We start from the raw sequence: 21,069 nt of genomic DNA on the forward strand, positions 1-21,069 counted from the left end.
CCCACTTTTTTTTTTTGCTTGTTTGTTTTTGAGAGCTGAGTTTTTGCAGTGTATTAAAAATGTTTCCTACTGTCAACAAATCGCATGAAAAGACCAAAACAAACAATGCTATGCAGCCATGCTCAAACTGACCATGCTAACATGCTGATGTTTAGCAGGTATGCATTCATCACCTTAGTGTAGTGCGTTAGCATGCTAACATTAATTAGCATTAAGCACTGGTACAAGGTTAGTACAGGTTTATGGGAATGTTTTTTGCAGGTATTTGGTTTCAAACGAAAGTGTTTGATGTATTAAAAGTTTGACCTGGCGATGGTGCTGGATGAAGTTATGGGACCATCAAAGTCATTACGAGGCCTCCTCAGCGGGGCGTGATTAGATAAGATTCAATGTGAACGTGCGACCCAAACATCACGGCCATCCAGCCAATAGTTTTCAAATGAAGCTGAAATCAAAGTCAGCTGAATCACTCCCAAATACACCGTCCATCTGCTGTAAACTGACTCCTGTTTGAGTGACGTTTGCTAAAAACTGCACCACTCTGCAGTTTCAGGAAGCTACTATCTCTTTAAAAACAATGCAAGCATATATTTGTGACTCATTTTTTTAAAGATTTACGTCTTCAGTGGGACCGAATGGGCTGAATGAAGTAACATACAGTTGGTTTTGCTCTTTGTTGACAATAATACAGAATATCACCAGGCTTATTCTTTAATTAATGATGGCCTACAAACTACAGCTGCGCATGCCATTTTCATTTTAAACACTGTGCACGTCTGTATTTAACTTCCTGCTGTTTTTTTCACCCATGCTACAGAGCAGGCCTCGTGCCTCGAGCTACCGGTGGAGTAAGAGCAAGTGCGTTCAGTGGAGCACTTATGCAGTTCACAAAAGCCTCACAGCGACTTCAATGCAACCACAACCAGATCTCACACTTCTGTATGACATTAAAAAGGATCCTTCATACATGACAGGCAGAACAACATAAACTGTTGGCAAGGGGCCCCGACCGCGGATCACAAACAAGCTCGGTAATCTTGACTAATCCTTCACGCCTGCTGTGGGAGCACAGAAAGGGGAAGCCCTCGTCTATTGAAATAGTTTCCTGTCTCTGCAACTGTTTGCTGCTCTGCCTCCCTATAGCGAGACCTGGTCTGCAGGCCGAGGAAAAGCACCCCGCTTCCTCTCTGAGGTGCGCTATGAACAATAAGAAACCATCACATTTAAAATAGAAGTTGGCTTGTAATCCTTATTTGTTAAAGGCCGCACTTCCTCAGTAATGAAATAATAAAGTCAATGTGAAGCATCTGTGATTACAGAGAAACCACAGAAGACACTTTGGCAGGTGAGCTGATGCTGGTGTGCATGTTTGTCACTATAAAAACCACCCATTTCCTTAGTACCAAGACTGAAAATGAGGGGTGAATCAGCTTGCGAGAGGCTTGCAAGGTACTGGTGAAAGTCTGATCTGATAGGCAGCTTTGTGTCTGAATTTACCCCCCCATAAAAAAAATAAAATAAAAATCAAGAATATACTGTAGCAAACGCCATCAAGGAGGGAACATTTCCAACTTTACAGTGTGCATCTACTGATGGTGAAACTGTACACAAGCGAGGCTGTAGTTTTACTTTGTGTATGTATGTATGTATGTGTGTGTGTGTGTGTGTGTGTGTGTCTGCAAGCAACATGATCAACAAGTAACTCAAAGTTCATTAATTTCCAGAAGAGCTGAATATCCAGGAAAACTCAGATGGCATGTGGGCAGTCCACAAGCTTGTTAACATAAGAAATGTACCCACAGCTGCCTTTTCTGTGCACGTGTTTGTTTTTACGTCGGCTTATTCGACTCCTGCACTTCCTTGTTTTCTTACTCAGGTAAACTGAAGCACGCCGCCAACAAAGAGCATCCCTTTAAGGAGGAAAAATGAATAATAAACCTCTCCAAAGCAAACCTGAGACCAAATGAATGATAGTAAACGAGCTATACTGACTCATCAGAATGATCCGACATTACAGAAGGTGATTTTGACTTTTAAAGCTGCAAGAAAGAAACTACTTTACAGATTCAGTAAAAGCCTCTTGAGAAACAGGCTGACCGTGCTGCTTGCAGAGTGACTGTTCGGTGTGTGTAGGTGAGTAAACGTGTGTGTTTGTGCATGTTGTTCTGCTGGTGTATTCATGACTTGTGTGTCCCGTCGTCCTCCTACTTGAGAGCTTTAGCTACAGAGAAGTAGGCGATGTGGATCTCCTCGTCGATCGGGCAGGTGGAGGCGAACTCCTCCCTGTCGTACGCAGCCTTCAGGTACCTCCAGAGGTTAGTAAGTGACTCGGGGATGCTGAAGTTGCGGTATTTTAAACACACCACCTGGAGAGAGACAAAGGGTTTGAGGGACGCAATCACCGCACCACACCACGCTGGATACTTCAGTTTCACACCGAAAACACGGACTCAGTCTTATAATCTATTCATCCCGGGCCTCCCGTGCTGCACAGCTTGACACAGAAGATTACCTTCACGATGTGGAGCTTAGGCAGCAAGTTGCAGTCAGCCAGAGTAAGCTCTTGGCCGTCCAGGAAGGGGCGGGACGAGGAAGTGACCTCATCAGCGCTATTCTCGTCGATCTCGTCAGGAAGCGGGGAGCCGAGGTAGTCATCCAGCTTCTTCAGAGCCTTCAGCAGACCTTTCTCTAGATCTGAGCACACGTGCATGCACAGAAATATTCAAATACAGAGTGCACTCGAAGCTAAAAAAAAAAGGTTTGCTACCTTGATTTCAGACTAATGCAATTCACTTATTATTGTTTAAAAGGCTGAAACGATTGACTGAATTTTAAACCTTTTTAAAGAACAGTAGATTAAATTAACAACAACAGCAGTGACTTTTCCAACGAGATCCCCCAGACGCAGAGAGCAGCAGGTGACCTGTGTGCACTGAGGCACAACAGCTCAGAGCATAATGTTATTAACAAGGACGCTCCCTGCTGGTTTTCTGTCCGTCACAGTAAACACAGAAGCTGCTGCTATAGAAAATACAGCCAAAAACAAAGTCTGGATGACGCGAGGGGTTTTGCTCTACTGAAAAGACGGATACTTCTTCCGATTTTGAAGTGTTAGATCCGCTTACTCTCATTGGCCTGAGGGTTGGAGTTCTTGACGTAAGCGGAGAATTTGGAGAAAACATCCATGCCCGCTGTGTTGGACTCCGGGTTACGAGCAGCCAGACGGGGATACCTGAACAAATAGAGTTTTGTCACATCACAAACAAAACTTCACATGAATGTGCATGAGATGTGAACTGAAATGTGAGTTTAGACCAAGTAGGGTGACATCAAAACAGCAAAAAAAAAAAAAACACAAGGGCTGCAACTAACTACTGTTTTAGTTGTGGATTAATCCTCCAACTAACTGTTTGGTCTAAAACAGGGGTATTCAACTAAAATTCAAAGAGGTCCGGTTAGAGAAAATTTCCTAAAGCAAAGGTCCGGAACATCATAATGTCATGACGTTATGATTTGTGTGATATATATACTGAAGTAGCCTAGTAGTTGTATCAACATCTGCATGTAATCAACATCTGATCAAATAAAGAAAGTACAATTCAAAAACATTTCGACAGTATTTATTGTCACTTAACATTAAACCAGGCAGATTTGAATTTAAAAATGAAATAGAGAAAATAAAATGTTTTTTGAAAAATTGTGCATTATAAAAGAAAGTGTTTAATTTTAGAAAAAGTAAAAGTGAAGCAACAGCTTGAATATTCCTTTTTCTTTGTTAACTTTCACATCTTAACAGTCTCAACTAATTTGAAAAAACAGCTGAACAGTTATACAGTTTCTCTTTCTTTCCCTCTTTTCCCACTCTCCACACTTTTTGTTGTTCAGTGAGAGAACTGAGCTCGAGCTTGTCCTGCCAGGATTTTAAACCTGGACTGGAATGGTGTCAAGGCCATCCTCATACACACGTGCAGGTGCTCATTGGTGAGCCTGGAACGATATTTAGTTTTAATTATGTTCATCGTGGAGAAAGCTGCCTCTCGCCCTGTATCGCTTCTTTCTTTTTCTATCTTTCTAACTTTCTAATTTTCTATCGTCTCTCCGTTCGCTTCTCACTCCTCATCTGACTGCAGTCAGAGTTGCTATGTTTATCGTCCGCAATGCAGAGATGCGACTGGCTGGGTAGCATCACGTGGGATGGCTTAACTCGCATGCAATTGGCTTGTGCGTTTCCTGAGCCGCTAAACCGGTGCCGTAAAGACTAGAAAAGTTGCGCCGGTTAAAATATAAGTGTCCCGTCAAAATTTGAAATCCCTTAATAATTTACTGGTTATAGGTCCGGGTCCGTATAGGACGGTGTCTGGGTCCGGACTCGGACCGCGGTCCGCCTGTTAGTGACCCCTGGTCTAAAAAGTGTCAGAAGATAGTGGAAAGTGCCAAAAAGCTCAGGTATAAATCTTCAAATGCTTGTTTCACCCCACAAAGTCCACAGATATTTCATTTACTATCAGCACAATTGCCAAGCTGAAGCGAGGAAACGTTTGCTATTTCACCAAAACCGCTGATCTGATTCATTTTACGCTGATCGACTGATCGTTTCAGCTCCTGAAAAACACTGGTGATTACTTCGGAGGGCAGAGGTTTTCCTCCAGGAACTCCTCGATCTTGTTGGTGTCGGTTTTCACCTCGCTGCCGTACAGCAGGAAGGGAGGCTGGGCACCCGGAGCCAGGTCCTTCAAGATGTCTGGCTTCCTAAAAGCGGGAAGACCGACGGAGACGGCAAAAGAGGTGGAGGGTTTCACAGCAGGAGAGAGATGGAAGAAAAGGGGAAGAAAGAAAGGAAAATGAGGGGGAAAAAACAACATGAAACCAGAGGAAATTACTCATGTTTGCAACTACGACCATTACCAGAGCGGTTTTATATGCGTTAACACTCGATATCTGAATGAAACGCCCCCCGTTCCTTCACTGCACAGCGCATGAGGGAGCAAAACAGAAGGCGGACATTCCTCTGTTGTGCCAATAGAAACCCGCAGGGTGCATGTGTGAGTGTTTTCACCTCTTCATATCCACTGTGGTGACATCAAAAGTGACTCCTTTCAGCCACAGCACCATGAAGAGACGCTGGGAGAAGGGACAGTTGCCGATGCTCTGACCATCGCTCCCCGCCTGGAACACAAACACGGAGAAAATGACCATCGATTAATCATTTCAGCTCTATGGAATAACAGAATCAAATATCTTAAGGGTTTGGACGGCTGGTTGGGCAACATTTTCACGGACCACGTGATTAAAGGTGAAACAATTAGCCGATCTACAGACCCTATTTTAACTATCATTTAAGAAAACTTTTCAGGCAATTATGACACAGCTTGTCCAGTTCCAGCCTCTCAAATGTGCAGATCTGCTTCTTCCAAGCATCTTTGGTTTACGGACTGTTTGTCACTCTTGCATTCAAGTGTAGAGCTTCTAAGCTGCTCAGGAAATGATGATGCAGCTCTAAAATGTCCCTTATATAGCTGCAGGAAGCCATATTTTATGTTCAGTCGTTCTGTCTGTACTGCGGCCCGAACAGCACAAACTGGAGGGCAGTGACGCTAAATCGGGCAACTACTTACTTTCTATTACTAAGGCCAATGTGAGATTGTACTTTAATATTGTTAATGTAAGGCTATCAAGTGTTATTGAGGATCCACAAGTTACAACAGCATCTTTCACCCCTGAACAAGAAAGAGAGTAGAGGGTGGCGCACATGTTCATACAGAGGAATCATTATGGAAACTTGTGTAAGACCCTGAGGGGAGGCAGGGAGAGCCAAACTGGTTATATTGGAGCATGTTTTTGGCTCAAGGAACATGAGATTAGCCTGCCTGACCAACATACTAAATATAGATTAAAGTCGGCCGCCCATGATCTTAACGTGCATTTAATTAGATTAGTCTTACTGTCATTTGTAAGGCCGGTGGGTCAGCAGAGGTGGTCTAGCTGACATGAATAGACACAGGACGCATTAAGCCCCCATGTGTGAGAGATGTAATCAGCTTGTAGTAAAGATACACAGAGTGCTGGTGAACTGATGAGACAACGAGCCTCGAAAGCCACTGTTCAATAAATTCATGTCAGGAAAAAAAATGTCGTTACTCTCTGGGTGTGACGTTTTTTTCTTTTATTGAAGCCATCATTCAATCGCTTACCTTCACAAAAAGTTCAACTTTGGGCTGATTCGCGTCGCTCATCTTCACCCGCTGCTGCACGAGACCCCCTTTTTGAAAAAGCGGAAACAGACACAAACAAGTTAAAACGAGGCGGAATAAAAGCACAAAGTTAACATTTTTTCTGGGCGAGAAACGAGGCGAGTTTGAGGCTCGGGCAGCCAAGCCCATCTTCCGCTACAAATCCCGGTGAGGACATGACAAATGACACGCTGTAGCAGCTCCGCGAGCCGCGCAGACGTTAAACAAAGCCAATTTGGGCTTATTTAGAGCTCAAAATGTGAAGTTTTAGTGAATTTTGGCCTGCAGAGCCGACCTCAGAGTGCTGGAAGTTGTCGCTGACGCCTGTTGCTGCCTGCTGCTCGTTTCCCCTCCCAGTTCTGCTGTCTGTCTGTCAGTCCGCCGCAGCGACACACTCATCACCACAGCTCCTCCATTTCCTGGTGGCGCGTGACGGGTTGAGCTCTCTGCAAATAATGAAAGAGAGGAGGAGGAGGAGGTGCACGCAGCGGTGGAAGAAGAAGACGTGCTCAGAAACAAAACACATATTTTGTATTAAAGACGCCTTCATCCAATAGATGTGCAGAAGTATGTCCACAGCCTTAAATCAGAGGCAGCACCCTCAACACATCACACACACACACACACACACACACACACACACACACACACACACAGACTAAAGGAAGCGCATCTAATTGTTTATCATGTGTGGACACTGCAGGTGCGACACACACCTGGGGAGGAAAGTGCCAGACTCCCTTAGGAAACCGCTTTGTTTTGTGAGTTGTAGAGTTAGCGGACACTTGATTAACCCGATAAACTGTCTGTTGGCTCCTGTGTCATATTTTTGAACACCAATCTGTTTGTTTCAACTGATTCCACCATTTGCGCTATTTTCTAAGAGGAGTAAAAATTTTAATGATGGTAAAACTGTCAACTTTTACAAGAACAGCAACTGCAGTTTGATCCTGTGTCAGGCAGGGAGAAAGTCCCCAGACTCCATTAGAAAATGTCCCAGTTTTGAGAGATGTTGAGTCCGGGGAGACTTTATGAACATTGTGAGATGATGTCTGTGACAAATTCTTAATTATTTGTCCCCTCTCACAAATTCGGCAAATACCTGAATCCCGACTTTTGCTCTCTGTCTTCGTTTTCTTCATTTTTCTTGTGGCAATACCATAAACTCATACTGTAGCAGCATAATGATTAGATAGTTGCTACAGCACATGTGCCAATCAAACTGACAAAATCTCCCCCTCCCTTACACTCACACACGCACGCACACACGCGCACACACATTCTGTCTTCAGGCTCTCTTGTGGAACATTTAAAGCGCTCTTGGGGCCCCCTGGTGGCTACGGGGGCCCTTAGCAGGCTCTCAGTTCGCTTATGCGTCGACCGGCTCTTCACGCTTTTAAGTTCTGAAGTAACAACTATACCACGGTATAAAAATACTCTATTAAAAGTAAAAGTCCTGCATTACAACATATGATCTTAGTAGTTTTTCCTTATAAGAATATGGCAATAGTATATTCATGGGCAGTAGGATTTTTATAGCATTTTGTATTTTTACAATCTGTGCACAATGTACTTATACACAGTTGTTTTTTCTATTGTGATTCCTGTGCACATTTCTTTTTAAATCTTGACCCTTTTGTGCCACTGTTTTTGCTTTTTGTAATACTTACTGGCTTTAACGACTTAATTTCCCTGGTGTGGGATCAATAAAGTCTTATCTTCACAATTTACATAAGTACATAAATGCTATCAGAAGAAAAATTAACGTAGGTAGGCTATCAAAAGTAAAGATACTCATACAGAATAGCTCCCGTCCGAGTGTTATACCCTTTGATTTGGATTTGATTTTCAGTCCAGAAAAGAGTAAATGACCTGAGATCAGTATTGAACCACTTGTGCAATACTTGAGAGATGATGTGCACAATCAATATCAGGAGGAGATCCACATTTTAGTGTTCTTGTGTGCTGGATGTTTTGGAAGAAGCAGTCATAACTGATCATAAAGGGGCAAGGCAGTGCAGCACAAGCTTAGGGTCAAATGATTAAATGTCACCTTACTTTGTTGGGTACTCCTGGCAATAGGAACTGCCATCATGTAAACAAAATGTACATCTTGTTCAAAATTATTTCTCTTCGTAATACACAGTGTGGATTGTGGTACAGTACAGAGCCAGTAGAGGGGGCCATCTACTTTGGAAATCCTGCTGGTTTGCCAGTCCAGTGAGCATGCAGCACTGACAGTGAAACATTAATTAATTCAGATGCAGTGTGCTCCCTGTCCTGGAGGTCCAAAGTGGGATCCAGGGACTTCCAGGAGTCCGTGAGAAATGTCTTGGGGACAGGTTGAGGATGCTTTAATGCAGTTAATGAGATAGTTTAGATTGTTACTGAGAGGTTTCATTTTTCAACGATACAGACATTTATGGTCAGAAATGTTTCTTCACTGGTTAATTATTTAACTATTGTATCCTATGATTATTTAACAACACAACAACAACAAAACAGGACAAAAACACCAGCATTCAATCCAGCTTTAACATAGATTGTCTTTATTTAAGATTGGATTATTTCCTTTTATTTATTTGCTGTTACCATGAGTTAAGAGAGAACTTTTACAGTCAACAGATGCGAAGCCCTTAAACTGTACCCGACACAAGCAAAGAATGGAAAATAATGACCTTTATGAGATGTGGTTGTCTTTTGTAATTAAATTTCAAGTGACATTTTCTTTCAGTCTTTTTGCGAAAGTTCGTTAATGTTGTCAGTACCTATTATTTAATGGCAAAAATGTAAGCAAGCCAGTTCTAAAGAGAGTTTAAGACTTTGAGATGACTGAGGTATCAATTGTGCAGAGGGTTCTTATTTTAATAGTATTTAGTCAAGATGCTGAGGTTGTGATACTGTGCACTAGAGGGCATCGTAGGGTTTTGACTTCAGGTGGGGTGGTGAAGCAGGATGAAAGGGATCACCATGTTGTCGGTGGAGAAAACAGTGTTCATTCACTGTAGCAGTGTTGAGAACAAGTCACCACAGATCCTTCTCAAGTGCAAACAAACCTGTTGTGTGTCTTTGTGAATAATAATAGCTTCTCATGTCCACTGGTTGTATTTATAAAGAACAGTTCACCCATAGAGGAAATCACTGTTATCTGCCTTGTTTGTCTATCAGGTTACATATGAGCCTGTTTCACACTATTGTCTTTTTCTATGTACCCCACACCCTTCAGTTTAACTCCAGGACACTGATCGTATCGTTTTTGTTTTGTGGAGGACTTTAAAACTAATTTATGCTCTGCGGCAGTGTCACTGAATCTTTCTATTAATCATTTTTGGAATCAACCTTCTCAAAGTTACTTAAAATAAACAACACAAGATAAAATAAAATAACTGATGTCTGCTAGCTATGGCCCTGAATCTGTATTATTATTATTTTTTTAACTGTAATGATGATGACACAGTAGCCTTAAGATAAATCCACTTAGGGAGCTGTGGAAACAGGCAGATCATGTAAAACTACAACTCCCACATGCCCCACACAGAGGACAGGATGGCAGCACAGAGGGCCACAGTCAGAGGGAGCTGGACAGAAGTGGCTCCATTACAAAGATCAGTTGTACAACACTGGTAAGTGCTGGTGTAACCAGCTCCCAGGATGGTACCGGTCAGCGTCGTCCCACACAGGTCGGAGTCCACGCAGCCGCGGTTGTGCAGGGTGAGCGATCCCGTAGCATTGAACTCTGCGAGGATTGGAAATAGCAAATGTAAACGTTAAAGGGAGCGTGACATTTTTCCCGCCATCAGCAAAATGGTTTCAGTTGAACGTTCTATTGCTATAGCAGCGACTACTGATGAGTTCTGTACCAGTTTAACTGACATCGTTAGCTCTGCGACCAAGATAATGTTCACAGGCATCGTTTATCTTCGCATTAACTGTCTTGTTTGGAGCATTATCTGTAGGTACTCTTAATTTTAACTGCTTTTTGATAGTTGATTTGCTAATTCAGTTTACTGCTATCCAAGCTAGCCATGCTAGCTCACTGAAGCTGATGTGTTGCTACGTTACATAGCATTCGGTTCAATTTGACATTCCAGCTTGTTAGTCATGATTCTGATAATTTGGCCATGGTGATATCCTCTATTTTAATGTACTTTTCTATATGTTCAAGTAAAATTTCAGCCTTTTTAAGGTAGTCACAGTATATTCAGAGTGTTGTAGAGATTTCCTTACGTGCTTCTCCACTGTAGCAGCTCTCAGTCGCATTATTACATGTGGTATCGGTTCCAAACAGACACGTCCCAAGTATACCAATGTAGCACTGACGGCAGGTCAGGCATTGTGCTGTTCAATGGAAAGAAAGAAGAAAAATGTGGTAATCAGATTGTGATTAGCAGTTTCGTCCTGTTTCCAGTCTTTGCACTAAGATAAGCTATCTGTCTCCTGGCTTTAGCTTCATATTCAACAGACTGTTCTGTGAACTGTTCTTTATGATTAATCAACTGTTGCTGCATGCTAGTCATTGGTCTAAATTATTTCAGATCTGAACTTTGTTAATCTTTTTATAATTGGACATATGAATCACTGGGATGTCGATGAATTTCTTTAATGCAAATCTCAAACTGTGTCAAACTACATCCACATGCTGTAAAAGGAAACCAATTAGATCATCCTTAATTACATGGAAACTGTAATTTGCGCACTCCTGATTAGTTTTTTCATGTTGAAGAACTCCAAGCTCTGACTGCTCTGGACTTTTCTTTGTCCAACCACTGAGCTGTAATCTTCCAAATATACCTCAAAGACCGAGTTCTTTGTTTAAATAGTATGTTTTGGTAGCATTTTACAGAAAATCACACCCTATTAAGACTACGAGTACTCTATCATTCTTGCTCAGCTTTTTATTCATTTTATTTACTCTGTTTTATTGCTAAGCACAAGTGTTGTCTAAATACAGGTATAATTAATACTATTATCTACACCTGATCTTCTGTCATTTTTGTAAATTTGGTTGAAGTGTGAGTTGAGAGGACTAGAAGAGTGATGGAGCACATAAGCTTTGGAATGTGGTAGGTCAAGCAAATAAGTGGCTTGTTTCAATTCTATTCCGTATACACTTCTTTTATTTTCTAAATACATATACCTTTATTTTTCTTTCTTTACAGCCACAGCATACTTATTAAACAGGTTCTCATTCAAATTCGTGCGGCAAGATGCTCTCCTAAAGCTTTATTTTGCCCTCGTATGTATCACAGTTTCATAATCTGTATCAAATCCAATTTATTTTACAGCTCATTTGAACAGGAATTCCCTGGTGGATCTGCTGCAAACACTTAACACCAGACTGAATGTCATTAAGCTGCAGCACAGTGAAATCACCTGAGACTTAATTATAACAGCAATTGATGGAACCAGTGATCTTTGTCTTTGTCAGTCCTGAGAGTTTGTCCTGAACAACATACTGGGTGCAAAAGACCTTCTTTTGACCACATTGCTATTCCAATGATAGCGTTAGATGGTGCCTAACAAAGACATGAACCTCATATTTAGTTGGTACAGCGGTCAGAGGAAATAAAGTTTAATTATGAAGAGTTTTGATATAAAACACATTTTTAGTCCACAATAATAAGAATTAAAGTGAATAAAGGCATAGTTTTCTGCTTAAATCCTCCATTTGCTTTCGTGTATTGATTCTCCCACCATTCTCCTCACCTCTGGAATCAGACATTGTTCTCAACATACCTGCTGTGATAAAAGCACCCAGGACAATCACTGCTTTCCAGAAGTTATTCATCCTTCTTGTGGTTTCGAGGTTAACGGACTCCTTTTCTTGGAAATGAACTCAGAGGACTAAATACCTGTCTCAGTCAAGTGAGCTTCTGAGGAATGACAAGATTTCAGGTGCAGTTCAGTGGAAGAGCGACATGCAAGAATGAGGTTCATCAGGTTTTGTGTTCCAGCAGCGTGACAAGGAAGTGTCCCGTCACTGCCGGTAAACTCCACTCAGTTCAAACACCCTCAGCCAGGAGCAAAACTCACAGTCATTAAGTCTGAGCATGAACACCTTTTATTATTCGTTCACTTAATTTATTTAAAGGCAATGAAGGGTTTCATGCAGTTAAGTTTCCTTCGTGGTAGATGAAGATGCAAAGATTTTCACAGTTCAAGTTCACAAGACAGACAATATGTTATTCCATTAAGCTTTTATACTGTGTATATATTCTCTCTTAAAACCCCAAAGGCATAGAAGCTACAAGAATCATAATATAGAAATCAATTTTCATCAAGAAAAGGCAATACCCACTCAGGAATGTGATCTTTATTATTTGTTTTACAGGCCTCAGGTGCTCCAAATGGCCATTAGGGCGAAACCCATAGCAGCACTAAGTGGGAGGTGTATGGATGTGGCCCCATTACAGAGATCAGTGCTGCAGCAGGTCCTGTTGATGGTGTACCCGGCAGTCAGGAGGGCTCCTGAACTGGTCTGGTTGCAGAGAGATGAGGCCAGGCAGCCTCGAGTCTCCAGGCTCATCAGTCTACTGATGTTGAAGGCTGAGGGAGAACATGAAGATCAGCTGCCTTTGTTACATTTTCACACAGAAAATAAAAAGTATACATCATCTCTCTGTGTCCGACCCAGTGTGTCATTTATGAGAGAAATATTCATTTAAATGAAATGTTCAGACAGCAGATGTCTCCTTGGTGAAACTGTAAACAACAGACATCTGAAGTGTGACAAGAGGCCCCACATAGACACTGCTTTCTGTTAAGAGGTCAAAAGCCAGAAATGCGGGGAACCACTGATTTCATCCTTAATTATGTGTTGTATTTTAGAATTTTATTATGTAAAACATTCATCTGAAACCCAACTAGAACTGTAGAATGAATGTAGTGGAGTAAAATGAACCATATTTGCCTCTGAAAAGTAGTAGAGTAGATGTACAAATTAGCAGAAAATGTAAATACTTAAGTCCTACTACCATGTTGGCATGAAATGGAACTCTGTATCTCTGTGTGTGGCATGAGCAGGTTTGGACTGCCTTGTTTGCTTTTGGCATGTCACGCTGAGTTGTGGCCTTTCACAACATGGGCAAGTCATAACAACAGCACAATAGCTGAAAAGTACAGTGTGTTAAAGTACAGCTGACTCACAGACATCAAACCAAAACACTGGCTTGACTGAACCTGGTAACCTAAGTACCACTAAAGGCCAGTGATATTTTTCATTGTCCTCTAAGTACAAAGTAGTAAATTAGAGTCCAGTATTTCTACCCACATACTGTTGCTAAGCATGTTTTAGCCTATAAAAATCAAAATGCACGTGACATATACTGATGATCATTTATCAGTGGTGTAGTTAAAATATGCTTATTCACTTTTCTGCTGAGAGTTAGATGAGAAGATTGTTAGCACGCTTGTGCTACAGTAAATATGAAGCCAGAGCCAGGAGACGGTTAGCTTAGTATAGCCCAAAGACCGGACACACCTTAGCCTGTCTGTCCACATTTAAATTAAAAAGACAAAAAAAAAAACAAAAACACACCTACCAACTCTCTAAAGCTCATTTATACACACTTTATATCTCATTTGTTTAATGTGTACACAGACAGATGTGTTAATGACATGCAGCTGGGTTTTACAAGGAGATTTATTGTTCTATCTATAACTGCTCTTTGGCTAACGACCAAAAACTGCTAGGCAGTAGGCTAACACAACCGCTAGGCACTAGGCTAACTTCCTGTAATCTTCCAGGCCAACAGGTTGTTTTACATTTTTGTGTAAGTTCTCATTAAGCAAATGAGATACAGTATTTCAGAAGGCATATTTTAGTCAGGCTAGCTGTTTCCTCCTGTTTCTGGTCTTAATGCTATGTTAAGCAAACTGGCAGCAGGCTAGCTTCACATTTAAGGTCCAGATATGAGAGTGGTGTCAATTTTCACATCTAACTCTGACCAAGAATGCAAACGAGCTTAATTTGAAATATGTCAAACTATAAAATTACATGTTTGACCTCTAAGCATAGCAGATTAGCTTGTGTTGGCCCATAAAATATATTGTATTTTACAAATCTACCAACAATTTTCCAAGGCATTATCCTACTACATGATTACCACTAAATGAAAGTAGAAACTTGTCTAAGATAAGGAAGATTTAAAAGTTTGTACTAATATGAATACTACTTTCATCTGTTTTGATTTTTTTTCTTCAAGCTGTGCAGGATAAATCGTCCGTGTGTGGTAATGCAGTTAAAAGCACTGATTGTTTTGAAAAGCCCTCCTAGCTGGCACATGCAAGTGCTGGTTGAGGAGCTATCTAATCCAAAACAAGTTTTATGAGTCATGTAGGAAAAAACAAAAAAAACAAAACAAAAACAGCTGACTATGACTCAGCTTCCTCATTCAAAAAGGTTTTAAGTGGGCGTCTGAGCCTTCTACCTGCACATAAACCCACCAGTCAAAGTTAAAAGGCCTAAATCAGATTCAAGTTGATTTTTTGACCAAAGGCTGCATAAAATATAAAAATTAAAGCCTTTACTTTGTAAAATTGTGGTAGGAGCAATGTAAAGTATGTGTTTATATGCAGTGAATTGTACAAAACATGCAAAAACATTGGTGTGGTTCTTTCTACTTCCTGCATGTGTCTACATAGAGCAGGTAATTATAATTGGGCTGCGTGGGATGAAGGTGTGCTAAGCTGTGTTGAAGTTCGGCCACACCTCAACATGTTCTAGTACAGGTTTTTCATCTTCGGCACTGTTAGACAGTTTGTGGTTAGAAAACTGTTCCAAAAACAGCAAGGTTGAGTAACATTGTTATTACAAACACAAACACACACCCGTCTGCCTGCATCGTGGTTTTTCTCTTGTAAAGGACTACAGAGAGCAGCAGATGATCATTGAAATGTTACTCACTCAGTTTACCCCAGTAACAGTTCGGCTGAGCGCCACTGCAGGTCTTAGTGGAGCCGAACAGACATTTCCCTGCAATCCCCACTCTGCAGGTGTCACAGGTCAGCGACTCACCTGTGACCCAGAGGGAAGGGGATATTTAGGAGAGCACAGGAGAAGAAAGAGATCAAATGAAGGAGAAGGGACAACTTTCTTTGTCCTTAAGCTTATACAATGGAGAATTAAACATGTCAGAGTTTTAAATGTCAACACGCTTTTAGTAATTCAGTATTTTAGCAATATTGCTTTAGATGGATAGTTTCTATTTCTGTGAAAGTCACAGGAAATTTAATCATAGACAGATTTGCTCTTACAATTTTAATGAAGTTTATTCAAAGTTTTTTTTTCAACAACCAGAACTCCTGCACAGAGCAACTACTGTATGTTGTCTGACCTTCGTAGGTGAAGTTGTGCCAGGAACATTCACTCTACCTTTGCAAGGATTTTCTTTTACAAATTATCTATCATTTTTGACTCTTATAAAAAGTGCACAGAACTTCCTCACCCAACCCAAGCTCTTACAGCTTTGTATTTAAGCCTCAGGGCCATAGCCAGGATTCTAGAAATACTGAGGTCATGAGTCAGAAAAGTCACCAACAGCGTTGGGAGTACAAAGAAGTGCTTTTGGTAGTAACTAGACAACATTACTGTTTCAAATTAAACAACACAATTATAGTCTCTAAATTTTAAGTGTGCTTGTTACTTTTGTCTCAAGTGACAATAGTGGACAGCTGCAGAGGACAGCATACAAACACAGCCTATCCCCCAGATTTTCCAGTCTAACGTCATCCAACCTTACAGTAGCGCAAGACAGTGCAGGCAAGGTGAGCTTGTTTTTCTAAAACGAACTGAAGAAAGTGGGTTCATCACATAAAATCCTTTATTTATAGCAAAGCTTGGTCAACATGTTAACATCCAGCATTGCGTGGGCCTCCCTCTAAATCCTACTGTCTAACCAAAGCAATGCAAATGTAGTTTGCACATGTGAACGCTTTTTGTTGTTGCCGTCTGGGGGTTGAGAGTATTCATAACTCCTATCACTACAGCGTTACTAAGAGAATTGAATAGAAGAATACATTTAAAAGTACGCAAAAGTTACTTTACATTTATATGCAGTAATTGGTGAAGTAATTCAATTACTTTTGAAAGAAGTCACCAACCAAATTCTATAAAACTGGACTTAGAACTGGACGATGTACAACCCTGTTTCCAAAAAAGTCGTGAAAATGTGGATAGAAACATGATTGGCACAGCACTGAAACCCCATATTTAATTGATAATAGCACAAAGACATCATGTAAAATGTTGAAACTGAGACATTTCATTGTTTTGCAAAGTTACATCCTCATTTAGAATTTGATGCCAGCGACATGTTTCAAAAATGCTGGGACAGGGTCATGAGGTCTGGGTCTGACAGCCTGACGATCACAGCCATCCAGTAGTGGTTTTGTCCCTTGCGTACAGAGATTTCTTCAGCTTCTCTGAATCTTTTAATGACATTATCTACTGTAGACTTTAGCTCAGAAAGACTCTCTGGGTTCCTCTTTTTATAGCCAATCATACCCAATGACCAACTTTTCAAATCTTTTGTTGCCACTGTCCCAAACCTTTCGGAAACGTGTGGCTGGCATCAAATTCAAAATGAAAATATAACCTTCAAAAAAAACAATCAAACCTCTCGGTGCACCTTTTTTGTGCTATTTCCAGTTAAATATGGGCTTTCAATGTTTTGCAAATCATCACTTTCTCATTTTATCTATGTTTTACAACTGTGTTCCAACTTTTTTTCAAATGGGGTTGAAAAATTTAGAATTGAAAAGTTGAAATTTTCTCAGTAGGAAAGCTATTTAGTGTTCAAACTGCATCATTAAGATCTGAACTACAACATTTTTAAAAGGCTCTTTGGAGAAAATGCTCTTTTCTGTCAACACAAAATGTAAAAGAGTGCCTCCTGTCTGATGCTCTTACCTGTAACAAACATCGCCAGCAATGCCACAGAAACCCAGGTGAACTTTATCATCTTGCTCTCACACCAATCGGTGTTTTATCGAGAAATTATCAGCACAAATAAGAGCCCAGTGCAACAGAGGTGGTCAAAGAGGCGTTCAATGATCCAACAGCTTAGGTGAGTGAAGTGGGATTCCAATGACCTTCATCAGCTCTGGGCATCTGCTTTTATGTGAGAGGTGTGCCATCAGGGGCTTAGATCTGAATATGGCAAATAAGTGAAAATAATATTGACATCGATTTTCATTGGTCAGTCTCTGATGTATTCTACAAAATGGTTACGGGGCTTTAAAAATAAAACAAAAGAGAGGTTTGTTTGAGGAGTTAAGCCTATTATAAAACCAAACAAAGAGAAAAAGAGATGATTGATGACAGTCTCTGTCCTGTGTTTGTAGGTACATCAGTCTGAACCTTTGTGAGCTCCTGGCTTATTGCAAACCAACACAAAAATCATTTTCAAAAGCTTTACATTGCAATAAAGACCAAAGCTTCGGTCAATAAAAGAGTAATTTCTCGGCAAATATTAGGATTGTGTGTTGAAGATACTCCCTTTATTCTTATGATATATAAAGAAAGGGAAATGATCATCGACTCTTCACCTTGGAGTAGAAAGAGACTCTGAAAAATTAAAGGATGATTTGATCTCAATTCAAAGATGCATTTACAGAATAGAAATAGGTAATATAAAAGACACATGTGATGGAATTCAAGCTATGAACTTCATGAAAAAAACACGACGTACATCTAACAGCTGCTACAAACCCCAGTTCACAAATTAACATGTTACGTCTCATTTGTTTAATATGTACAAAAAACAAAGCATAAAAATGACGAATTGTGGTTTTCTGGGAGTTATGTGCCGAACTATTTAATGTATCTGTGCCGGTTGCACAGCTGAGTCACTGCTTCTGTCCAGGAAACTCAGACAACTTCTCATTTCAACATCTCTGTTCATGTACATACTGAATAAACATCATATAACATGTTAATTACTTAATTTCCCCATGATGCCAAACCATTAACTGCTGCTTTGTTCGTGTATCATCTGCAACATCCCAACTTACTCTCCAAGAAATTACATTACCATACCCCATTATATGAATCATTTAGAGGATTGTGTTCTGGGAGTATTTTGAAATACAGTATTAAATCAATGAGGTCTTAAAATATTTGAGAATTATGTATAAAAGCATAGATATTCATTCCTGATATTGAACAGGATATGCAGCTACAAATTGCTCATGCAGTAAATGTGGACTTACTGCACCTCACACAACGCTATAAAGACTCTAACCTGAGTCACATAATGAACAACGGGGGGATCCTGACACACTGCAAGTGTTATTTAAAGCATATGCAAGAACTTAAAGAACAAAAAAAAAAAAAAGACATTGTTAAATGAAAATGTGCAGCAACCCATTTTCTCCCATTTCTTTTTTCTTTAAAGGCCCCATTGGTTCCAAACTGCCACCAGAGCAGCACCCAGAGCTGCAGTCAGGGGCAGCTGCACAGAGGCAGCTCCGTTACAAAGGCTGGTGCTGCAGCAGGTCATGGTGATGTTGTAGTTTACAGTCAGGATGGAGAGTCCCGTCTGATTTTTGCAGGCGGATTCTTCTGTGCAGCCACGTTCATGGATTGACAGCAGGTCGGCACTAAATTCTGGAGGTGGAAAAGACGAGACACAGTATCTTTGATGTGATTTTTTTTTTTTTTTTTTTTTTTAAACGACTGGAGCAGATTACAGTCAAAAAGCCGAGCTGTAGCCACCACTGAGGACACAGAGGTCATGTTCTCAGTTTTGTGTCTGGGAATTGTTTTAATCACCTGTATTGTGGTATTTCTTTGTACCGTATGTCTAACCTAATGAACCTAATGTAATATATTTATGCAAAAAAAAAAAAAAAAGAATCACTAATTCAGTTACTCATGTAAAATATATTTTCTGTGTGAGGAAAAACACATGTTTAGAGGCCATTCCTGGTGGAAACCTGAGCTTGTTTTGAGATATTTACATTAATCAATTTATCCATTCAGGCAATTTTTTTCAAACAGGAACAGCATTTACTGCGATCGGCTGGCGACCGGTTCAGGGTGTACCCCGCCTCTCGCCCATTGCTAGCTGGGATAGGCTCCAGCCCCCCGCAACCCCGAAAGGGATACGCGGGTATAGAAGATGAATGAATGAATGAATGAACAGCATTTATTCATTCCTTCATGTTGTTTCTCCTTTAACTGTGATTACTGCTACCGTTTTATGCCTTCCCTCTTAATTTGTAGCCCGCATGTGATTAAAAAAAAGCCCCCACTATAAAAAATAGAAATGATCAAAAACCTGTTTGGCAGCTATGAGAATAAAGATTTCAAAGGATTTTTGTTCCCTTTTTTCATGTAGCTGAGGATGACTTATTACTGAGTTACTGGGCATTTTTGTAATCATGCAAAAATGATGAGTCGTTCAGCTGTTCAGCTTACTGGCAACTGCGGTGTAGCATCTGTTCTGATCTCCGGTGCAGTTTACAGGAGTATCGCCGAGGCAGGTGCCGAGAACGGACACATCACAGGTGTTACAGGTGAGGGACTCAACTGTGGCAGTGGACACAAAAAGCAAATAGGAAATTGTAAAGAAGAATATTTTCGGATCTTTGGGTGTGAATCCTTTGTCATACACTGAAGGACAAAAAGTTAAAACAATAGCCGCAAATATCTGACTCCGTTTAGTTCCACCTTTATCAAACAAGCACCTGCTGTAATCACAAAGTACACATGAAGAGTTTGCTCTCGAGCGGATTGGCTGCAGATATATAATCTAAAGCATAATTCAATCCAGGATATGACTTTAAAGCAATGTGAAATGGCACAACTAACCTTGAGCTCCACACACATGGTTTATATTTGTTCAAGTTTTGAGAAGCCTGAAATTTCTGCCTCCACCCAGACACATTAGAGATGAATGGAATGGTGATCAAAAACTTGAAAAAATACATTTAACAGCAACTTATCTTTCCAGATAAACCATAAAAACAATTGACAGTGTGTTTGGTCAAACCCTGTACAAAGTAACCAAAACTATTTCCTAAATACCACGAGGGCCTCAAATATAGGTGTGGCATTTCCTACAGCTTTCTTTGAAGTCACATACCCTGCACTCATTTTTTTTTTCTTTTTTTTTAACAAAAAAACATCAAATTTTGAATTTAGTTAATGGACTTACAGCACAGCCCTGCTCTTACAACACATATCTCCAAAAAGCATGTGAATTGCAGGATACCCTGTTTCTGCACAGTTATGGGTCAATAAGATTTAGAATTAGTGAAATGAAGCTCAGAAATAATTTAAAGCCCATTAATAATAAATAATGTGTGGAAAGGATTTGCAGTAGAAAACAATTACAAACGCCCAAATATAGTTAAACAGTTAGCAGTTGGAGTTCGACAATATTTTTGTATGAATTTGGTCACAGGTTTACAAAGAGTAATATACAACCACAGGCTTATTACTATTTCTGAATATGATTTTGCAAGCTCCAAATCTGATTGATCCTTATTTGAGCCTATACAAAGGGTGAACCCTATGTGCCACAAAGTGAAAGGTTCTGCTTTCCATTTACAAAACATGGTAAAAGCCTCCTACCTGCAACAAACAGAGTCAATAATGCTGCACAGCTCCACAGAAATGCGTTCATCTTGATGTTCTCCGACGTACGTACAGGTGAAAAGCTGTGGGATTAAGTTTTGAGGAAGAATGGTTCATGGTCAACATCTTCATGCACGGGGTAGGTATATCAGTAATACACGTCAACAGTAGTGATAAGAAAGTTTGTGAGCGGTGAGTCATTCCTATAACATGAAACGAAATCCATTACAGTACAGTCGTCGGCATCGCCCGTCGTGT

The 21,069-nt window shown here is 40.4% G+C and overlaps 3 protein-coding genes across 4 annotated transcripts; all 3 read right to left on the minus strand.

The window, feature by feature from the left end:
- Positions 1 to 1,435: 1,435 nt before the first annotated feature.
- clic1 (chloride intracellular channel 1) lies at positions 1,436 to 6,656 on the minus strand. Of its 2 annotated transcripts, XM_076753969.1 has the most exons (7): positions 6,526 to 6,656; positions 6,192 to 6,259; positions 5,057 to 5,166; positions 4,624 to 4,749; positions 3,126 to 3,232; positions 2,513 to 2,694; positions 1,436 to 2,366 (listed from the first exon to the last, which is right to left on the minus strand). In XM_076753969.1, the coding sequence occupies exons 2-7, from the start codon at positions 6,231 to 6,233 to the stop codon at positions 2,205 to 2,207; spliced, it is 729 nt and encodes a 242-aa protein (XP_076610084.1). In that variant the 5' UTR covers positions 6,234 to 6,259; positions 6,526 to 6,656; the 3' UTR covers positions 1,436 to 2,204. The 2 variants fall into 2 exon arrangements, with proteins under 2 accessions (XP_076610084.1, XP_076610083.1); XM_076753968.1 differs by lacking the exon at positions 6,526 to 6,656 and having other exon boundaries at positions 6,192 to 6,509.
- Positions 6,657 to 12,366: 5,710 nt separating this feature from the next.
- LOC143334936 (uncharacterized) lies at positions 12,367 to 17,299 on the minus strand. Its single transcript, XM_076753973.1, has 3 exons — positions 17,140 to 17,299; positions 15,136 to 15,246; positions 12,367 to 12,776 (listed from the first exon to the last, which is right to left on the minus strand). Exons 1-3 carry the CDS (start codon positions 17,189 to 17,191, stop codon positions 12,565 to 12,567), a joined length of 375 nt encoding a protein of 124 aa, XP_076610088.1. The 5' UTR covers positions 17,192 to 17,299; the 3' UTR covers positions 12,367 to 12,564.
- A 1,320-nt stretch (positions 17,300 to 18,619) lies between these two features.
- Positions 18,620 to 20,860, minus strand: LOC143335059 (sperm acrosome membrane-associated protein 4-like). Its single transcript, XM_076754166.1, has 3 exons — positions 20,809 to 20,860; positions 19,651 to 19,761; positions 18,620 to 18,837 (listed from the first exon to the last, which is right to left on the minus strand). The coding sequence occupies exons 1-3, from the start codon at positions 20,858 to 20,860 to the stop codon at positions 18,620 to 18,622; spliced, it is 381 nt and encodes a 126-aa protein (XP_076610281.1).
- Positions 20,861 to 21,069: the final 209 nt, after the last annotated feature.

This window comes from Chaetodon auriga, chromosome 17, assembly GCF_051107435.1.
Source record: "Chaetodon auriga isolate fChaAug3 chromosome 17, fChaAug3.hap1, whole genome shotgun sequence".
Classification (NCBI taxonomy): domain Eukaryota; kingdom Metazoa; phylum Chordata; class Actinopteri; order Chaetodontiformes; family Chaetodontidae; genus Chaetodon; species Chaetodon auriga.

Excerpts from the sequence above, each read along its gene's own strand:
- LOC143334936 (XM_076753973.1), bottom strand. The coding sequence starts at position 17,191 with ATGATAAAGTTCACCTGGGTTTCTGTGGCATTGCTGGCGATGTTTGTT. Across the intron at positions 15,247-17,139 it reads GCTGGCGATGTTTGTTACAG|GTGAGTCGCTGACCTGTGAC; the intron begins GTAAGAGCATCA and ends TCTGGGTCACAG. Across the intron at positions 12,777-15,135 it reads CTGTTACTGGGGTAAACTGA|CCTTCAACATCAGTAGACTG; the intron begins GTGAGTAACATT and ends GTTCTCCCTCAG.
- clic1 (XM_076753968.1), bottom strand. The coding sequence starts at position 6,380 with ATGGGCTTGGCTGCCCGAGCCTCAAACTCGCCTCGTTTCTCGCCCAGA. Across the intron at positions 4,750-5,056 it reads ACCACAGTGGATATGAAGAG|GAAGCCAGACATCTTGAAGG; the intron begins GTGAAAACACTC and ends TCCCGCTTTTAG. Across the intron at positions 3,233-4,623 it reads GAAAACCTCTGCCCTCCGAA|GTATCCCCGTCTGGCTGCTC; the intron begins GTAATCACCAGT and ends CTATTTGTTCAG.
- LOC143335059 (XM_076754166.1), bottom strand. The coding sequence starts at position 20,860 with ATGAACGCATTTCTGTGGAGCTGTGCAGCATTATTGACTCTGTTTGTT. Across the intron at positions 19,762-20,808 it reads ATTGACTCTGTTTGTTGCAG|TTGAGTCCCTCACCTGTAAC; the intron begins GTAGGAGGCTTT and ends CCACTGCCACAG. Across the intron at positions 18,838-19,650 it reads ATGCTACACCGCAGTTGCCA|AATTTAGTGCCGACCTGCTG; the intron begins GTAAGCTGAACA and ends TTCCACCTCCAG.